This window comes from Schistocerca piceifrons, chromosome 2, assembly GCF_021461385.2.
Source record: "Schistocerca piceifrons isolate TAMUIC-IGC-003096 chromosome 2, iqSchPice1.1, whole genome shotgun sequence".
Lineage (NCBI taxonomy): Eukaryota > Metazoa > Arthropoda > Insecta > Orthoptera > Acrididae > Schistocerca > Schistocerca piceifrons.
In genome coordinates, this window is record NC_060139.1 from 355,264,915 (window position 1) to 355,287,018 (window position 22,104).

At 42.5% G+C, this 22,104-nt stretch overlaps 1 protein-coding gene across 1 annotated transcript in view; it reads left to right on the forward strand.

Annotated features, from left to right (window-relative positions):
• Nucleotides 1–22,104, forward strand: part of LOC124775377 (ATP-binding cassette sub-family C member 4-like) — a 140,487-nt gene that overhangs the window by 38,557 nt on the left and 79,826 nt on the right. The window contains exons 5-8 of the mRNA XM_047250211.1: nucleotides 5,716–5,941; nucleotides 10,066–10,222; nucleotides 14,567–14,705; nucleotides 14,787–14,897. Coding sequence (XP_047106167.1) covers nucleotides 5,716–5,941; nucleotides 10,066–10,222; nucleotides 14,567–14,705; nucleotides 14,787–14,897 — 633 coding nt within the window. The remainder of the gene's footprint in view (nucleotides 1–5,715; nucleotides 5,942–10,065; nucleotides 10,223–14,566; nucleotides 14,706–14,786; nucleotides 14,898–22,104) is intronic.

The window sequence follows — 22,104 nt, forward strand, 5'->3', positions numbered from 1 at the left end:
CGGTAACATAAAGATCTAGGAAACAGACATTAAATTTTGAGACATTTGAGGGGCAGCTGTGGACACTGACCACAAATTATTGATTATGAACTGTAGATTAAAACTGACGAAATTGGAAAAAAGTACGAAATTAAGGAGATGGGACCTGGACAATTTGAAAGAAACAGAGATGGTTGAGTTTCAGAGGGAGTGTTAGGCAATGAATGACTAGAGCAGGAGAAAGGAATACAATAGAAGACGAATGGGTAGCTTTAAAGGATGAAATAGTGAAGGCAGCAGTGGGTCAAATAGGTAAAAAGACTAGGCCTAATACAAAGCCTTAGATAACAGAAGAAACTGAATTTATTTGATGAAAGTAGAAAAATTAAATATTCGGCAAATGAAGAGGTCGAAAAGGAATACAAACGTTTAAAAAATGAAATTGACAGGAAGAGGAAAACTGCTAAGTAGAAATGACAATAGATCAAATGCAAGGATTTAGAAGCATATTTCACTCGGGCAAAGATAGATAACGCCTACAGGAAAGTTAAAGAGGTTTTTAGGGAAAAGAGAAAGAGCTGTACAAATATCAACAGTTCAGATGGTCAACGAGTACTAAACAGGGAAGGGAAAGCTGAAGGGTGGAAGGAGTATATAGCGAGTCTATAAGATGGAGATGAACTTGAAAGTAGTATTGTAGAAGGGGAAGTGGGCGTAGATGAGATGGGAGATGGGAGATATGATACTGCGAGTAGAATTTGACAAAGCTCTGAAAGATATAAGGAGAAACAAGGTCCCGTGAGTAGATGATATTTCGTCAGAACTACTGATAGGCTTCGGAGAGCCAGCAAGACAAAACTTTTCCATCTGATGAGCATGATGTATGAGACAGGCGAAATACCCTCAGACTTCAAGGAGAATATAATAATTTCAGTTGCAAAGAAAGCAGGTGCTGACACGTGTGAAAATTATCGAATTATCAGTTTAGTAAGCCATGGTTGCAAAATACTAACACGAATCCTTCACAGAAGAATGGAGAAGGTAGTAGAAACAGATTTTGAGGAAGACGAATTTGGATTCCGGAGAATGTAAGAACACGTAAGGCAGTTCTCAACCTACGACTTATCTCAGAAGATAGGTTACGGAAAGGCAAACCCACATTTATTGCATTTGTAGACTTAGAGAAAGCTTTTGACGGTATTGACTGGAATACTCTCTCTGAAATTCTGGAAGTTGCAGGGGTAAAATACAAGGAGCGAAAGGCTATTTACATCTTGTATGGAAACCAGACGGCAGTTATAAGAGTCGAGGGGTGTGAAGGGGGACATTGCTTGAAAAGGGAGTTGACAGGGTTGCAGCCACTCCCCGGTGTTATTCAATACGTACGTCGAACAAGCAGTAAGGAAACCAAAGAAAAAATTGGAGCTGGAATTAAGGTTCAGGGAGAACAAATAAAACTTCGAGGTTTGCCAATCACACCGTAATTCTGTGAGAGACAGCAAAGGACTTGGAAAAGGAGATGAACGGAATGGACAGTGCTTTGAAAGGAGGTTACAAGATGAACATTAACAAAAGCAAAACAAGGATAATGGAATCAAGTCGAATTAAATCAGGTGATGCTACGGGAATCAGGGTAGGAAAGGAGACATTTAAAGTAGGAGATGAGTTTTACTATTTGGGAAGCAAAATAATTGATGATGGCCCAAGTAGAGAGGATGAAAATTGTAGAATGGCAATGGGAAGAAAAGCATTCCTGAAGAAGAGAAATTTGTTAACATCGAATATAGATTTAAGGGTTACAAAGTCTTTTCTCAAGGTATTTGTCTGGAGTGTAGCCATGTATGGAAGTGAAACATGGACGATAAACAGTTTATATAAAAAGGGAATAGAACTTCCCCGAAATGTAGTGCTGCATAATAAAACTGAAGATTGGTTGGATCTGTCACGTAATTGATAAGTTAATAATGAGCATCAAAACGGATACAGGGATTAGTGAACACAGGGTTGTCGTAGCGAGATTGAATATTGTAACCCACAAATCCTCAAAAATAAACGAAAAATATACCTATTCAAAAAGCAGATAAAAATTCACTTAACGCCTTCCCGAGAGAAAATCTCCACTCATTCCAAATAAATAATACAACTGTAGACCAAATGTGGCTTGAATTCAAAGAAATAATATCGTCAGCAATTGAGAGATTTGCACCAAATAAATTAACAAACGACGGAACTGATCCTCCTTGATACACAAAACGGGTCAGAGCACTGTTGCAGAAACAACGCAACAAAAGTAATCAGACCCAAAATCTCCAAGATTGGCAATCTTTTACAGAACCTTGAAATTTAGCGCGGACTTCAATGCGAGATGCTTATAATACTTTCCACAACGAAACTTTGTCGCGAAACCTGGCAGAAAATCCAAAGAGTTTCTCGTCGAATGTGAAGTATGCTAGCGGCAAGAAACAATCAGTACCTTCTCTGCACGATAGCGATGGAGATACTATCGAAGACAGTGCTGCCAAAGCAGAGTTACTAAACACAGCTTTCCTAAATGGCTTCATAAAAGAAAACGAAGTAAATATTTCAGAACTCGAATCAAGAACAGCTGCCAACATGATTAACGTAGAAGTAAATCCTCGGAGTAGCGAAGCAACTTAAATCACTTAATAAAAGCAAGGCTTCTGGTCCAAACTGTTTACCAATTAGGTTCCTTTCAGAGTATGCTGATGCATTAGCTCCATACTTAACAATCATATACAACTGTTCACTCGACCAAAGATCCGTACCCAAAGACTGGAAAGCTGCACGGGTCACACCACTAATCAAGAAAGGTAATAGGGGTAATCCACTAAATTACAGGCCCATATCATTAACGTCGATATCCAACAGAATTTTGGAACATGTATTGTGTTCGAACAACATGAATTACGTCGAAGAAAACGGTACATTGACACACAGTCAACATGGGTTTAGAAAACATCGTTCTTGTGAAACATAACTAGCTCTTTATTCGCTTGAAGGATTGAGTGCTATTGACAAGGGATTTCAGATTGATTCCGTATTTCTGAATTTCCGGAAGGCTTTTGACACTGTATCGCACAAGCGGCTTGTAGTGAAATTGCGTGCTAATGGAACATCGTCTCAGTTACATGGCTGGATTTGTGATTTCCTGTCAGAGAGGTCAGAGTTCGTAGTAATTGACGGAAAGTCATCGAGTAAAACATAAGTGATTTCTGGCGTTGCCAAAGGTAGTTTATAGGCCCTTTGTGTTCCTTATCTATATAAACGATTTGGGAGACAATCTGAGCATGAGCCTTAGGTTGCTTGCAGATGACACTGCCGTTTATCGACTAGCAGTCATCGGAAGATCAAAACAAACTGCAAAACGATTTAGAAAAGACATCTGTATGGTGCGATAATTGGCAATTGAACCTAAATAACGAAAGTGTGAGGTCATCCACATGAGTGCTAAAAGGAATCCGTTAAACTTCGGTTACACGATTAATCAGTCAAATATGAAGGCCGTAAATTCAACTAAATACCTAAGAATTACAATTATGGACAACTTAAATTGGAAGCAAGACATAGAAAATGTTGTGGGGAAGGCTAACCAAAGACAGTGTTTTATTGGCAGGGCACTTAGAAAATGTAACAGATCTACTAAGGAGACTGCCTACACTACGCTTGTTCGTCCTCTTTTAGAATACTGCTGCGCTGTGTGGGATCCTTACCAGACAGGATTATTGACGGAGTCCATCGAAAAAGTTGAAAGAAGGGCAGCACGTTTTGTACTATCGCGAAATATGGGAGAGAGTATCACTGAAATGGTACAGGATTTGGGCTGGACATCATTAAAACAAAGGCGTTTTTCGTTGCTACGGAATCTTCTCACGAAATTCCAATCACCAACTTTCTCCTCCGAATCCGAAAATATTTTGTTGACTCCGACCTACATAGGGAGAAACGATCACCACGATAAAATAAGGGAAGTCAGAAATCGTACGGAAAGATATAGGTGTTCGTTCTTTCCGCGCGCTATACGAGATTGGAATAATAGAGAATTGTGAAGGTGGTTCGATGAACCCTCTGCCAGGCACTTAAATGTGATTTGCAGAGTATCCATGTAGATATAGGTGTACTGAATAAAACTGGGGAGACAAGAAATTTGTGGTGCAACTTGACCACAAGAAAGAATCGGTTGATATGACACATGTTGAGGCATCAAGGGATCACCAGTTTAGTGCTGCAGGGAAATGTGGGGGGTAAAAGTCATAGAGGAGACCAAAATATGAGTACAGTAAGCACATTAGGAAAGATGTGGTTTGCAATAGTTGTTCGGAGATGAAGAGCGTCGCACGGGTTAGAGCAGCATTAAGAGCTGCATTAAACCAGTGATTGGGTCGCGAATCAATGGAAACTTGCTGCCTGGTCGGATGAGGAATTTTTCTTGTTATACCATTTCGATTGTTGTGTCTGGACAAGCCATCATCCAGGCGTACGACGTTCGTGCAATCACTGCATCACAGACGTAGGGAGGTGGGAAGGGGCTTTCATGGGACCTACGGTAGTAATCAAATACGCCATGCGCTTCAGTCTGGAATTGCGCGACCGCTACTGTCGCAGGTTCGAATCCTGCCTCGGGCATGGATGTGTGTGATATCCTTAGGTTAGTATTAAGTAGTTTTAAGTTCTAGGGGAAAATGGTTCAAATGGCTCTGAGCACTACGGGACTCAACTGCTGAGGTCATTAGTCCCCTAGAACTTAGAACTAGTTAAACCTAACTAACGTAAGGACATCACAAACATCCATGCCCGAGGCAGGATTCGAACCTGCGACCGTAGCGGTCTTGCGGCTCCAGACTGCAGCGCCTTTAACCGCACGGCCACTTCGGCCGGCTAAGTTCTAGGGGACTGATGACCTCAGATGTTAAGTATCGTAGTGCTCAGAGCCATTTGAACCAAAAAATACGCCATGATATTTGTGGTGTACGTGAACGTTATTGAAGATCACCTGCACCCCTTCATGCTTGAAAGCTTCCCCAACAGCAGAGGAATCTTTTAAGACGTTTGTACGTGTCACTAGACCAGGATCACGCTACAGTAGTTTCGCGATGTCCTGCCCATCAAATTCGCCTGATCTGACTCCAATGGAACACAGCTGCTAGGCTATCAGGCACTGGCCGCAAACCACCCGCACGTTAATTTACGGGAATTGAGTAATCTGCAAATAGACATCTGGTACCATATACCTCCGGAAACCCACTAAAGAATTCATGGCTCGCAAAGTCGTTGCTGCACTACGTATGAGCCCGCATCTCGTGGTCGTGCGGTAGCGTTCTCGCTTCCCACGCCCGGGTTCCCGGGTTCGATTCCCGTCGGGGTCAGGGATTTTCTCTGCCTCGTGATGGCTGGGTGTTGTGTGATGTCCTTAGGTTAGTTAGGGTTAAGTAGTTCTAAGTTCTAGGGGACTGATGACCTAAGATGTTAAGTCCCATAGTGCTCAGAGCCATTTGAACCATTTGAAGCACTACGTATGAAAGGTGGACCAACACACTCTTAAGCAGGTGCCTCACAGGCGTAGTACAGCTTCAGGTTGCTAGCAGATTGATAATTTATACCAGAATTTTTCGAGTTGCTAAAACACTAACTTACGGCATTTAAGGATATGCTGGAGGTACTGACCGTGAATTGTTGGAGAACATCTGGAGCAAAACACGCTACTGTCTTGTGCCTCAGGTACTCCGCATCAACAAGCAGTCCATGGACGTGACAGCGACGGGGCAGGTGATCAACCTCATGTCCAATGACGTGGCCCGCTTCGACGTCGCTTCGTTGAGCGCCAACTGGCTGTGGATCTCATTTCTGCAGCTGGCGATTGTCACGTACTTCTTGTACCGCTCCGTGTCCTGGGCGGCCTTCGCTGGTGTCATTTATATCATCATCATGACGGTTCCACCACAGAGTAAGTTAGCCGATATATTATTATTATCTAGTAAATTATCTTCTTTGATTCATCAATAGCAGAAAAACGTCAATTTGTCAAGCTAGCGTAAAAATAGATGTATTGATTTCATATTTTTACGAACAGAGTATTCTGGCTGAGAACCGTTTCGTCATCCGGAGATAGGAAAGGGCGCTGAAGTTCACTGCATGAATTCAGAGCCTAAATTAAATGCTGTTGCTGGCAGTATTAAAAAAACGTGGTGGTTGAAAAAGATTCATTTTATTTCTCAAGACTACATCTTCTGCATAAACGAAAACAGGAACCAGGAGCAAAATTTAATTTACGCATCTAAACCAAAATGTTATCTTGGTGCCACTTGTAAGTTCTCGCTTGCGTGGTTGCTGGGAGAGGTCTCCTGAGCAGCTAGCTAGATCGCTAGTTCGCTAGTTCATTACCCATTAAGCGTCACTCGAGGATGGTGACAAAAGAGCAAGAAAAGATTTTTGCTTTCTCCGTTTCAGCAGGTGCAGTTCAGATACAAACGCACGGTGGGATTTTTGTCGTGCGTTCCACACTGCACTTGCTACTGCTCAAAGCGTTTGGCGATGGCGCTAGCAGTTTCGAACACTGCTGCTCGTTCAAAATGCAGAATGCATTCAATAAGTCCTTTATGATGGTGGTAAACAACAACATTCAGGGTTTTGTAAGTTCATTCCGGGAATGAAGACAGGAAACGTTAGTATCATTTCACATTTAGTGTTCAATGAAGAGGCTATGTTCGATTTAAGTGAACTAAACTAGAACTGCCACACAATAGAGAGAGAGAGAGTGGATGGATGGAGAGGGTTGTATGGGCGCACGACAGTAAGGTCTTCAGCGCCCCTACGGTCGCAGGTTCGAATCCTGCCTCGGGCATGGATGTGTGTGATGTCCTTAGGTTAGTTACGTTTAAGTAGTTCTAAGTTCTAGGGGACTGATGACCACAGATGTTAAGTCCCATACTGCTCAGAGCCATTTTTTCTTCAGCGCCCGCTCAATACATGATTGAGACGGGTGTAAAGAAAAGACTCAGAACAGTAAGATAAAAGAGAACGTAAAACACACACACACACACACACACACACACACACACACACACACACACACAGAGAGAGAGAGAGAGAGAGAGAGAGAGAGAGAGAGAGAGAGAGACTCCCTGAAGCTTCATGTATTCTGCACCGCTTCCTAAGGAAACCTTTATGGACCGTTCTTCTTTGAGAAAACGTGGTTACAGGAATCACGTACCTGGACACATTGGAGATCTAGATTTTTCCATATTAAAGAGAACTGGCAGAAAGTTTCTTTTATGAACAGGACGGAGCCGCTCCGCGCTGACACCTGCGTGTGAGATGGTTTCTTAACGACGAGCTACCTCGGCCATGGATCGGACATTAGGGGCGTAGGATCTCGCGACGCGACGTTGGCCTCCTAGGTGGCGTGATCTCGCGGTACACCGTCAGTCCAAAAAGTTTCGAGACTGGATTAATAAAAAAATAGATATACTTCAAGATAGTGTTTTTAATGCTTCATCTGTTCTACTTTGTCTCTCCCCACTTGAGTAGAGCACACGGAACGTTCACACAACTATGCGAATCTGTCAAAAAAGTCCCTCTCTGCGATGTCGTTTGACTTATGCATGACCGCGGCTTGAATGTCGTTACGTTGCCAAAGCGTTGACGGTAAACTAAATTTCTGCGTTTTGTCATTTTACGATAGATTCGGATTGATGACACCAAGTTTCGTCAATTATGACTATTTTTGCTAAGAAAGAACTATCTGCGTTTTGTGTTTCTACTGAGACGCAGCAGGTGCCTACGCGTCGTTGTTTTCTTGACTGATTCGGGATAAGGGACCAAACAGCGAGGTCATCGATTCCATCGGATTAGGGAAGGGTGGGAAAGGATGTCGGGCGTGCCCTTTCAAAGGAACCATCCCGTCTTTTGCGTGAAACGATTTAAGAAAATCACGGCAAACCTAAATCAAGATGGCCGGAATCGGGATTGAGCCGTTGTCCTCCCGAACGCGAGTCCAGTATACTAACCACTGCACCACCTCGGCCAGCCGTTGTTTTCGTTCAGGAGTCAACGTGTACGGGACATAGTTTCCATACACTTTTCTCTTCTTCAAAATATTCCGGAGGATATCTTGAAAACTTGATTTAGAGATGTTGCTCATTGCGATTCGTAATCCAGCTACTTGGACGCACTGCGGTTGCACATCCACTATTTACTCCTGCTTGCTCACAACTGCCTGGAGACTAGACAAATGCATATATGCTGTTTATAATAGCTACATAAATCCTCCAACTATATGGCCATGGTGCAGCAAGAGTATTATATTTTCAGCACGAAAAAAGAGTCTAGTCTCAAGTAGCGCGCGCACATGCGGCCTGTATTACCGGCCACTACAATTTGTATACCAATATTAGTGCCAAACTAGGAAGTGTGGCCCTATCTATGCACAGCTGCATGCCTTCACCGAAGACAAAATGTCGACTATTTATAATGCGTTACCCGCAGTCCCTATACGATTTCTGAAGATGCATAAAAGAGGCGAAACGCGTCAATAAAGTCTGCTATTTTTGCAACCTAGTCTCTTCTTCTTACTAAAAATATAGTAGGTCTTACAAGCTTCCAACGTAGTCACTGTGCTGACATTGCTTGTATTCCAAGAATAAAATTAGTCTCTGAAATTGTAGGACGGACAAAGTATGTGATCCTTTGTGTGGGGTTTGTGAAATGCTCTATGTGTCTTCCCTTCGAATAATTTTGAGTGACACCGTTCCAGAGGAGGGCTCATTGAATTTTTGTGAAAGGTAAATGTAAAGTTTGATCCTTAACGTAACTGTAAAAAGCAGTCCAAGGTTGTATGTGCATGCGTACATATGCCATATCTCTGTGAAATGGGGTCGTTCTTTTGGAAAGGAAAACTATGACCCTTGTGCCTAAGTTCAAACTCAGTAAGTTTCTACCTTCTTTAGTGTAGAACATGTGGTTTAGTTAAATGAGGTGAATCTTTTTGAAACAACCTGTATTACTCATGGCACTAGAGTAGTTTCTTTCGAAATCATTTTTCTACATGGCTGTCTAGCATATAGACATATGTAGGAAGTCAGAATGCGGTATGTGACCGACGCGGGGCGATGTTCGTTCACAATATGTCTCTTAGCTGCCTCTAACGCCTGCCGATAGTGTGTACCAGGTGTGTCAAGAGCCACTCTTGAGATACCTAGTCACATGCGAGCGAGTGCGCAGATATATCTGTACGGATGATTTCATGCACCTGCGGCCTGCGCGGTGTCATGTCCATTGTGTAGAACTTGCCTCGACTTTTGAGGTGTTCTCGGGTCACGGGAGTCTCTCATACAACAGTACCGAATACGGCCGTGTTAGCAGAAATGAAAGTAAAGACATTGGCAGTATTGACTGGTAGTTATGGGGTGCTTGTGCAGATGCCTAACAGAAAAGCTTTTATTTCATACAATGCGGTGGTGCTTTTCTAATGTGAATTCATTAATTACACATTAACGCTCGGAAGGCTTTGCCTGTTGTTCCAACGGTTATTTCCTTCACCAATAACTAGTCTAACATCTTTTCAGCGAGCATACCCAAGTTAAGTCGAGAAACAGCAGTACTAACACTGTAAACACGAAAGTAAGTCTATGTACTACTTTTTCACGACTAAACCGCTGAACCGATTGGGATGGAATTTGGTTTAGGGATAGTTTGAAACCTGAGGGAGTATATAGGCTATTTTATAAATAAAAGAAATTTATCCCTAAGAGGACTAAATAGGGAACCAAATAACATTTTTTAGATTAATGGACATCGTCGCACCTTGAGGGGAAAGATGGGAAAGGGGGGGGGCGCATTTCGAACTATGCTTTTCCAAGCAGATAGGCACTTGAGGGCATTTAGAGCACTGAATCCTTTCTTCCAAACATCGTACGATAGGTCTCAAACTAGAAAAGGACTTCACGGCGGTTCCTTGTGGCTCGTATTAACGAGCAATGTGACATTTGGGTAATATATTGTAAGTAATATTCTTTTGTTGAACAATGTTAAAATGGTGCCCAATAGGATGCTAATATGGTGTGTTCACAGCGTACATGGGTCGACTGTCAGCACGTTTCCGGAAGCGTGTCGCGGTCAGGACCGACGAGAGGATGAGGATGATGAACGAGCTGGTGCAGGGGATACAGGTGGTCAAGATGTACGCCTGGGAGAGGCCCTTCGCCAAGCTCGTCGCACTGGCCAGGAAGTGAGTGTAATTCCGTAACTAAGAGAACGAAAACACCAGTTACAGTCTGAGAAATGCACATCGTCATGCCTTATAAAACCACACACAGATTTAAATAATAGATGAGACTCGTGTATCATGCAGTTGACATTCATTTAATCCATATTTGAAAAACAGTACCTGCTTTCTTTTGAGTATCTCATAATAATCAGTACAATTTAAGTAGAACTGATCTTATGGTTTAGAACGGCTTACCGCGCCTTTTAGTGTTTTAAAAACATGCCTCAATAGATATACCTTGTATGATTTTATCCCGTCCGTTCCGTATGATGAAGAAAGCTTGTACAGAATGTGCAAAGAGGAATGGTCAACATACAGCGATGTGACAGGAACGATGATTCAGTGCAGAATGTCTAGTAAACACGTGCTGTAAAATGCACACCTTAAGAGATATGAGAACTTCTTGATCTTGGATACTGTGAAACAAATCTCTTCTGCTTGAAGCTCTTTGCTCTCCACATTTTGAGTGGTGGTAGTACGGACCAAAACAAGAGAAAATCTCCAGTAAACATGGGCTCTAGAATGCATACCTTAAGAATTACGAGGACTTGTTCATCTTTGCTATTGTGAAACGCTACTCTTCTACGGAAAAAGTTCTCATAGCTCTTAAGGAACACATTTTAGAGGTTTCCCAGCATTCTTTGCTTCGAACTGTCGTTCCCATCATATTCTTGAATACTGGCTACTCCTACTGGCTACTCCTACTGGCTACTGGTATGCCGTGTATTAATAACAATTTCCTTCATGAACGACATTCTGTCTTCACTAATCAACTTGTTTGATTGGTGCTGCTTCAATTCACGAAACATTTGTTATCACATACTCGTATCACTCCAAATGTATCAAAATTTGTCATTTTACGCTATTAAGTAACCACTGCTGTAGAAGCTGTAGATTCTACAACATTCCATTTTATAAGCTGACTTCATTTTTATCCCTGTTTAGGAAGCGCACCACAATCGGTAAAAACCCTTATGAGACGGATTGTTGTCCGTCTGTCCGTCCGTCTTTTAAGAGCCATTTTTATCGGGAACGGTTAGAGGTATCAAGTTGAAATGTATGTCAAATGCTAAGGTCTAGGGTCGCTTGGTGCTGAAAAAATTTAAGCTTCAAAGTCAGTACAGTCAAAACATGCGCCCATTTATTTCAAATATTTTGATAATCACTCAACTATGCATACAGATGAAACATCTACACAAACAATGACGTTTGTACGGAATGCTCAGCCGCGAGTACTACCCGCAGTTGACCACTTTCTTTTATAGAGTACTTCTGAATTTATTTGTAACAGCTTGGAAGAGTCTTTCAAAAGCCTACTTCAACACGAAGGTTCAAAGTATTTATATTAGAAAGACCTACTAATTTAACATACAAAACGTCAGTACTATGTCCACTGCTTAGTTTTATGCATTCAAATTCTAACATCGCAGTATTTTGCATCTGGTGTAACGAAAGCCAGACCCGTACGAGCATACATACAAGTGAAATAAAAAGTATGAAGCTTTAGAGCAAAACAGGCATAATCCTGTGGCTAACAGATACATAATTTCGATAATAAACACCATTTTCCCCTACTACTTTTAGCGACTGTCTTACTCTTCTTTGCACAAAGACTTGGAGATAAAATGGTGAGTGCTATGACTTAGGAATGTTCTCTGTCTGTTTACATTCCAACCTGAAAGTCGTAGGGTTATTGCTGTGCTAGCGTGCTAAAGTTTTCCCACTTGTCTGTTACGATTACTTGTGGACGCAGTTCCTGACTGAAACTGGTGTCTGTTAGGTACGCAGTGACTGTTAAGCCTAGTTTACACGACGACATTGGGTTGCTCCACTTGTTGCGTGGAGTGATAAAAGATCTAAATGGAGACCCAATCAACAATAAAAACCAGCAGCTAGATAGATGGGTGCAGCATTATGCTAAACTATAGTCAGAAGAGGTCAACATTTCTTCAGAAGCTTTGGGTACTTTACCAACTTACCCAGTAGTCTGAGCTTGATGATCCTCCCACTTAAAAGTCTAAAGCTAGGCAAGAGCACAGGCCGTGATAACTTACCAGCAGAAATCATCAAACTTGACTGCGTTTTGCCGATATTGTATCCAATCCTATTGCAGTACTGGGAAGAAGGCACAGTACCTCAAGACATGCGAGATGCAAATATAGTAACAATCTATAAGGAAAAAAGCGACAGAGGTAATTGTAACAACTATAGAGGAATATCTCTCTTGAGTATTGCTGGAAAGGCGTATGCAAGGGTAATCCAGAAGAGACTGGAAACCTTGGCTGCTCGGATCTACCCTGAGTCACAGTGTGGATTTCGAACTGGCAGATCCACAAGTGTCATGGTATTCACCTTGCGCCAACTACAAGAGAAGTGCCGCAAACACAGAGTGCCATTATATGTGGCTTTTGTTAACCTCAACAAAGCCTTTGACACCATCAGTAGGGAGGGACTCCACAGCATATTGGAAAAAATTGGATGTCCCCCAACTTTGCTGTCTTTAATAAGATATTTTCACGACAATATGTGTGGCTCTGTAATCTTTGATGACAGTACATCCAAACCATTCAGTATGAACTGTGGCGTAAGACAAGGCTGTGTGTTGGCACCTACACTTTTTGGAATTTTCCTCTCGGGTCTGCTCCAAGTGGATTTCGAGAATTGCAATGTTGGAGTACATCTGCATACTAGGAAAGATGGAAGACTTTTCAATGTCATTCTTCTGAAGAGTAAGACAAAGCGCTACGAGATAGTCGCTCGTGAACTCCTGTATGCTGATGATGCTGCAATTGTTGCGAACTCCGCAGAAGAGCTGCAAGAGCTAGTATCAAGATTTAGTCACGCATGCCACCTATTCTCGATGAGCAGTAAGACCGTAACTACGGTTCAGGGTGCTAACACAAAGCCGAATATCACACTAGATGGCACTACTCTGCAAGTCGTGGATAACTTCTGTTATCTTGGATCTTCTATTGAATCAAACATGTCTGTTGACAAGGAAATTGTTGCTCGCATTGGAAGAGCTGCGACAACTTTTAGCAAACTCTCTACACGTGTTTGGAAAAAATATCAAACTCTCTTTGACCACCAAAATTCTTGTATATCAAACTTGCGTCCTCAGTAGCCTTTTGTATGCATCGGAAACATGGACTACCTTTGCCAAACAAGAACGTCGCCTTAATGCTTTCCACATGCGGTGCCTGAGATCCATCCTCGGAGTAACGTGGAGGGACCGAGTGACCAACGAAGCAGAGCTATCTAAAACTAACTGCAACAGTATTTCAGCTGTCTTGAAGCAGAGACGACTCCGCTGGCTGGGACACGTCCACCGTATGGATCCTGACAGATTAGCACGTGAGGTGATGCTTGGAGAGAGCTCTATAGCCAAAAGACCTGTAGGACGTCCTGTATTGAGGTTCAAGAACTCCTGTAAACGAGATATGGAGAGCTTTGGAGTCGACGCAAACAGATGGGAGGCACGGTCTAGCATGAGACCAGAGTGGCGTGATGATATATCATCTGGAATGTCGAAGCATGATGAAGGCTTGTTAGACAGATTAAGTCAGAAAAAGCTTCGCAATGCTACCACTGCTCCTGCCTCAGCAGCCAGATACACTTGTGACAATTGCGGCAAGAGATGCCGTGCTGCCATTGGCTTGACAAGTCATATGAAAAAATGCAACCCATAAACACAGACACTGCATCAATCATCTACCAAGATGTCGTGGCCAATATATATATATCACTGAAATCCCACAAACACCTATACAAAGCATGTACATATAAAAGGTGAAAAGTATTCTCCGTTCCCCACTTCATATTTAAGTTCGTCTACATTCTACGAACACACATAACCTCAAAAGTCATACAACTAGTGTCGCCAAAATTGGAACACGCCGAAACTGTTTAGTTTCACCGACGAGTTGCGCAAACTCGCGGCGCGCATGCGCAGTTGCTGGTAGCGCAGTTGCCTGCAACCTAGTGTCGTCGTGTAAACTAGGCTTTACATAGCAACCGCGTACGCCTCCCAAGCGCGAACAGCGATTCTTCTTGGCAGCAGTAAATCTGCAGCCACACAACGTCCCCCACCCGGCTGCGCTGCTTACAGAGTGTTTCTCTGCCCCTAATTCTTGGGTTCCCATGTTTAGGCCAAACGGGTTAAATTCTTAAACCGGGGTACACAAAATTCTTCAAAGCAATCAGCACATGACATTAAATTTTCCTATCACCTTTGTAACTGTTCCGTTCTTTTACATTTCGTGTTTCACTTTTAATGAAGTAGTACCATTCCGTGCGCCACACCAGATCCGAAATCCACAAGCTGCTGCACGCAGCCTACCTGCGGAGTTTCCTGCTGGCGTCTGCCGTCTTCATTGAGAGGTCTTCGCTGCTGGTCACACTCGTCGCCTTCTTTCTAATGGGTCACATCGCCGGTCCTGACCAGGTCAGTACATTCGCATTCTTTCCCATTTCTGTCTCACACATGCGTTTCAAGTGACTACATCCTTTACCTGCTGTGTTTCAGATATTCTCGATGGCTCAGTACTACAACGTCCTTAACGTAGCGCTGGCCATCATGTTCCCCATGGGCATAGCAGCTATACAAGAAGCTCGAGTCTCAGTCCAACGTATACAGGTAAGAACAAATTGCTGATATTTCTCTCCACCAACGGAGATCCTGATGCCTTTATATTGTAATTCCTTAACTGGTCTGGTATCAAAGTGCAGCAACATCATCGTTGTCACGCTACTGGATGAATCTAAAGGTACAAGACCATCCGAAATGTCCCATTGGAGTAGATATTAGCAGATATTTATTAATGTATTCAGTGGATGTAAACTAGCTAATCAAATGTATCTGGACACTGATTTCTAGACAATGATATGGGGTGTCTCCACTCGTTGCTTTCTGACGACTTGAACGCTGTTGTGGACACTTTCAGTGAGATGTCTGAACGACTGTGGAGAAATAACAGCCCATTCTTCCTCAAGAGCCGAAACTACAGAACGTAGTGATAGTAGACACTAGGGTCTGGTGCGAAGTCGACATTCTAATAATCCATTCCAAAGGTATTCCCTTGTGTTCAAGTTGGGCTCTGGGCAGGCCAGTCCACTTCAGAAATGTTACTATTCACAAACCATCGCCTCACTGGAGCTGTTTTATGACAAGGTGCATTGTAACGCAGATACAAATAATCGTTGTCTCCGAACTATTCTTCTGTAAAATCCGTTCCCAGTACTCTCTCCATGGCTCTGGTGGTGTGTATCCCGTTACACTGTGTGGTGTGCGTACTGTAAGACCTTCGGTACACACACCATCAGATTATTTGAGTTGTCGCTCTATACGAGTGTCAGCAATATGCCTCGTGATCTTATCGTGGCGTGTTTATCTTCTGCCGTTAGATCAGACAATAGAAATGCCACTTGCACGCTAAGAGTGGCAGATTGACGGTGACCAACTTTAAACAGAACTTGATTAATTTTCACACACATTTATTAAAATAATAATAAGCATAAAATTACTTAACTTGATTCTGGATGCTATTTACAACTGACAATCTGAAGTTCCTTTGATCTTGGTGCGTTAATCTTATTCTCACATCTCTGATACTTAACAAAGTGTCTATACATTTCTCTCCAAGGCTATGTACAGGTGAGAGGCACCCATATGCCTTGCTCATACTGTGGCATCAAGCAGTCAGGCCTGCAAGATGAGTGGTCTGCCAAGTGAGTAGACTCATTCTTATTTATCGAGTAACATGAACTCTAGTACACACATTAAGTTACAAGTTATTCTCCTGTTTGAATATTACGCAACGGAAACGCACATCTGACTATTAGTAATTTACACAACTCTGACTGTACACTATGCACTGGCAATACCACATTTTCTTTTTTATTTAACGGCTTTGATCAACACGTGGCAATCGCACTGAATATGAATGGCGCACACATTATAAATTCTGGATATCATGGCAACATACAATTCGAAGGAAAAGGCCACCAATCTTTTTCTTTTCACTATCTTATTTATTCCGATAAATTCTATAACCTAAACACACAAATTCTATAACCTACAACAATAACACATGAGAAATTCCGCCCAGTGGGCATGGCTTTAAATTGGTGATTCTCTATCTTACGATTTCTTAATTATTTAACGCTACAGTGCACTTTCTGGATAGGATGGTGGATCTTTTGCTATATCTCCCACTTAGACTCTCACAACCATCATCACGAAACTTCCCTCCAGACCGAGCGGTACAAAAAGGAACATGCATACCCCACTACCTCTGAAACTACCTTGCTACTCTCCCATGCAAACCACACATACTTAAATTACATGACATACACAACACTGCAACATGGAATACAACATAAGGAATAGTCACAACATTATAATCACATCACTTTCAGCTTTCCCACTTCAAATCGTAGCCGGCCGCGGTGGTCTCGCGGTTAAGGCGCTCAGTCCGGAACCGCGCGACCGCTACGGTCGCAGGTTTGAATCCTGCCTCGGGCATGGATGTGTGTGATGTCCTTAGGTAAGTTAGGTTTAAGTAGTTCTAAGTTCTAGGGGACTGATGACCTCAGAAGCTAAGTCCCATAGTGCTCAGAGCCATTTGAACCATTTGATCTCAATTCGTATTCATCCCAGTTTCACACGACACTGCCCCACTTCGTAACTTTTCTTTCCTACTATGAACTCTGGAGGATATATACACGTCTTCCTGCGCAATGCAAGCCAAGTGGCGTTGCTGGATGGACAGCTGACTCACCTTGCTTCACTCCCAGAGTATTATAGTTCGAATCAAGCGTCACACGGAAACATAACACGCAAAGTAATATAAAGAACATATTCATCACACGCGCGAGTCCTCAACTGATACCATGGGCGAGTACTTCTCTTTATCCTTTGTCTCATACACAGATTGAGACTCACACAGTACTCACCACGTGGAAGTACTCGTCTCTAATTTCAAGTCCTGCACACGCCATTTCTTAAATATTTCCAACTTATAGTACACACGCTAGTAATTCAGCTTAACTTAAGCACTCGGAAGTATTTCAACTTATTGCTACACGTGGTTTCATTGTGACCGTTGGTCACTTCCGAAGATTACTACGATCCCTTTAATATTACCTGCCTGACATTTAATTCTGCCCACAAAAGTTCCTGAAATAGAGAAATTATTATTCCAGACTACTCTGAAGTATTTCACATGCATACCATGTCTCCACCCTTTTGTCTTTACGGAGCACACCTAAGACAGGTCTTATCAACACTAGATCCAGCGCCAGAGTGCTGAAACATGGCCGTTCTTCAGGTCATCTCGCACCTCTGTCGAGGTGGGGGAAGACCATGCTACCCATTGGTCAGCCACATTTCAGGCGCTCAAAGCTCAGGTAAATTTCATCTCTTTGGTTCCACCAAAGGTGACCAAAGTACCGTCTCAAAGATGATCATATATTGCACATTCACTATCTGTGGTTAGCAGACGACCATACATTCATTCATTTCGCAGATCTCACCAAATTGGATGTAGAGATTTATTTTGTGGGAGTGCACATGTGATCAATTAAATAAATAAATTATCTTTCTTTCCTGCACTGGTATCCGGCTTCGGTGTATTAAGTGAAATTGAGTTATTATTACAAAAAATATCTTGTTCTGACAAGAATAACGAAGAATGTTGTACCTATTTTCAATGTCGGGCAGTACTGTACCCTTTCACAGGAATATGATAATCTTATTAGGCGCAGACTGAAACTTGACTATAGATTGGTACAGACTAATGCAGACTGACTAATCGGAGGTCCGTACACTCGTTATAATACCTCACGCGTTCAGGTATCACTGCACGAGTGTGATCCGCGAGGAGAAAATGTTCTACGTTAGCAGCAATCTCATTGGCTGCGTTACATATTAATACGCGGACCGGCGGAAGCAGAATTTGGTCCGTCTCTAAGACGGCATCTCGTGGTGCGGAGACGGACGAGCGCTGCGCCTGCGCTGTTGTGCTTAGCGGTCCGCGCTCTATTGGGAAAGTTGTGTACGCGCTGACTACGCGGAACTATGTACACAACACACTGAAGACGAAATATTCACTAAAGTGTAGGAGCTCATGTTTGATAAGGCACTTTTTAGCTACACTTCTGTGACTAAACCATAGATGTCTTCCGGGACTTAAAATAATTGAATATAATAAACACTTAAGCCAGTAGTCAAGAGGAGCATACGAAGCATATGTTCAGTTGTATGAAACCCCCTATGAAATCTCTGTGTCGTTATAATGTCGTTATAAGTGCCACTGTATGGATTAGCAAGAAGTAAACGTCTAAATACCGACGATGATGCTCATCGTGAAGCATCAGGGTGGTTACGGTCGCCTTTAGGACACCTGCAATTATCAATATCTGTGTCTGATGACTACTTCTTATGGTGCTACAGCCATACTGGCTTTTGTCTGATTATGAGTCAGTAGCATCCGATCCCCTAGATACCTCACATCTGTTAATAGCGTTCATTAACAGCCCAACAGTGAAAATCCCTTTTGAGCTGTGTGTGACCAAACGTCGACCATTACACCAAGATGGAACTCTTTGCCATTATGGAGGCTAAAGAGATCCAGAGTGGCTATGTAACTACTGAATTATAAGATGGAAATAGCTCCAGATTAAGTATTTTAATTACATAAGATGACTCTAAGCAAGGGAACTGTCTCTGCTGCTCGGTGGTATGCTCTGATAGTGTTCTGAAGATCCGACTAACAACATGATGAAGGGCTTACATAGTCTTGAGGACACTGCGGCGTATGAGACGTTAACAAGCTAAGAAATGTCGTACCTGCTCCAATGGCCTGACTGCGCTGCAAGCCATTTGTTGCAATGCACACAACAAGGAAACACGTACAGTCCACTTAGGATACGAACGTTTAGAGATGGAAGCGGTATTGTTTTGGGTCATGTGGAAATCGGGTGCAACCAGCTCGCAGGTATTGCAGCTAAGGAGGCAATACGTATTGAAGCGTGGTCTAAAGTTCCTCTACAGACTTAACCTCGCTGATGAGATACAGGTCCATATTTTGTATTGGAGCACACCGGCTCTTTTCATGCAATTTTTCTACTCTGTTGTATTTGTTTTTTACTTTGTCTGTATTCGAATTCGAAGCCTTCATCTTCACGTTCGTATACCCACAAGTGTAATTTATGGCTGTAGCAAAACATCTGCTACTGTTGGAGGTCCATATGTCTTTCGTAGTATGAGTGACTAGAAGTGTGATCTATTGGAGTTAGTGCACTGCCGTGCACTATTGGCTTCCATCCATTGAGATTAGACGAGGTGCTTTCAACTTGCACACAGATATGGTGTTGCTCTATGCCGCTTTGATTCCTTACAAGCGAGATGAATTTACAGTGTGCTGTACTTGTGGAGTACTAACTGTAGACGACCTACTCCAAGAACTGAGCAAGTTCTGTTTTGCAAGAGGATCCTGCGGCCCTACTGGTGACCTGCACTCGGTCTTTGGCACTGTAGATAGAGGTATCATGCACATTATCAAACTTCACTTCCCATTTCCTATGAAAAGTTCAAATTGTTAATTAATTACCTTTATCGATTCTGACTGTCGACAATTGCGTATTTACTATCCAAAAGGTTATTAGAGTTCTTTTTAAATTTTTGGGCGTTTCCACTCTTAAGCATTTTCATATGCCACGTTTGTTTATGATTTCAGCTAGTGCTGTACATTTGTTACGTCATTTATATCCTGTAAATACGTATGTTTTAGTATGTGTGCGTTAATAACCATTCAGTCAGGCTCCTAAACAACAGTAGCAAAAACAACAAGGTCAGGAAGGGACTGTTGGGAGAAGGATCGGGGTACCTGCACTGCCATCAAGAGTAGTAACCCAACGAAGGCAGTTCTACATCTATATCAGAGCTCCACAAGCCACCTAACGATGTGTGGCGGAGGGTACTTCTGGTATCACTAGCTGATCATCCCTTCCCCGTTCTACTTGTGAGTGGCGCCTGGGAAGAATGATTGTCGGTAAAGCTCTGAATTAGCTTTAATTTCTTGAATTTCTGTGGCGGTCAATTTGCGAGGTATATGTGGGAGGAAGTGATATGTTCGATCTTTTCCGGAAAGTGCTCTCTCGCAATTTCAACAGCAAAATCTCTCTTGTAACGTCTGCAACTGGAGTTTGTTGAGCACCTCTGCAACGCTCTCGGTCGACTAAAGGATCCGCTGACGAAACGCATTGCTCTTCGTTGCATTTTTTTCTGTCTCTCTTCTATCACACTCACCGAGTAAAATCGAAGACGATGAACAATATTCAAGACACAGTGAAAAAAGCGCCTTGGAAGCCACTTCCTTCGTGGATGAGCTGCATTTCCTTAAGAATTTTTCTAAGAATCTCAGTCTGGCATCTGCTTCACCTGCTACGTATTTGTTTTATCTGGTCATTCCACTTAACGTCACTCTGCATAGTTACTCCTAGATGTTTTACGGTAGGTACTGTTTCCAGCAATTTTTCATTAGTAGTGCAGTTGGGCAGTGGTGGATTTTTTCCCTATGTAAGCGCAATATGTTATATTTATTTACGTTCGGTGTCAACTGCCAGAGCCTGCACCATTCATCAATCCTCTGCAGGTCATTCTGAAAAACGACACTAGCGTCTGGCTTTGCTACTTTCTTATTTGCGTACACAACCGCATCATCTTACGACAGTCTTAAAGAGCTTTCGAGGCTTTCGTCCACGGAAATTAGTTTTACATCTGTCGATTTTTTGCTGTTAAGAGCGATGTGTTGAGTTCTGTCTGTAAGGGAGTCTTGAATCCAGTCGCAAATCTGGTAAGCCTGCATTTTTTTTTCACTAAACGGCGGTGCGGCACTGTGCAAAATGCCTTCGTAAAGTCAATCTGAGCAACGTTGTCTGCAGCGCTACTGAGCTCACGAAGAAACAATGTGAGCTCCGTTTCGCGAGATCTCTGTTTGCGGAATCCATTTTGATTTACTAGAGGAAATTTTTGTTCTCCAAAAACGTCATAATTCTTGAGCATAAGATATGTTCCATAATTCTACAACAGACTGACGTCAACGATATCGGTTTACTTATAATAATGTGCACCTGCCCTACGACCCTTCTTGAAAACGGTAATGACCTGCTCTTTTTTCCAGTCGCTAGGTACTGTTAGTTGCTCCAGCGGTTTACGATAAATTGCTGACAGAAGGGGAGAAAGTTCTTTTGCATAATCCTGTAGAATCGTATAGGTATCTCATCTGTTCCTGATACCTTTCCGGTACTAAGCCATTGTATTGCTTTCCTACTCCGCGATCGGCTACCTCAATTCCTCCCAATTGTACGCAGGTACGATGATTGAAATGACCGACCGTATTAAGATCTTCCACGGTGAAAAAAATTCGGAGTGCCGAGTTCAATATTTCGTCCTTCTATCTTTGATCTTCCGTTTCGGTGTCACTGAATGAATGAACAGACGATTTCGAACCGCGTACTGATTTTAAGTAAGACCAAAACATCCTGAGGGTTTTACTCAGATCGGTTGATAAAATTTTACTTTCAAAATCATTGAATGCTTCTCTCATTGCTCTCATTACTGTCACTTTCGCTTCGTTCAACTTTTGCTTGTTAGCTATGTTATGACATATCTTGAATCAACGATACTTTTGAATTTTTTCCATTTGTGCTCTAAACCTTCCTCCCCTGTACTGACTATGACGCCCGTTAAAAAATTAATATTTGAAGCTGACTACCCACATACTCTGTCATTTGTATCCTTTCACTCCTGCTAAGCAAAAATATTTTCCTACCTGTTGTAA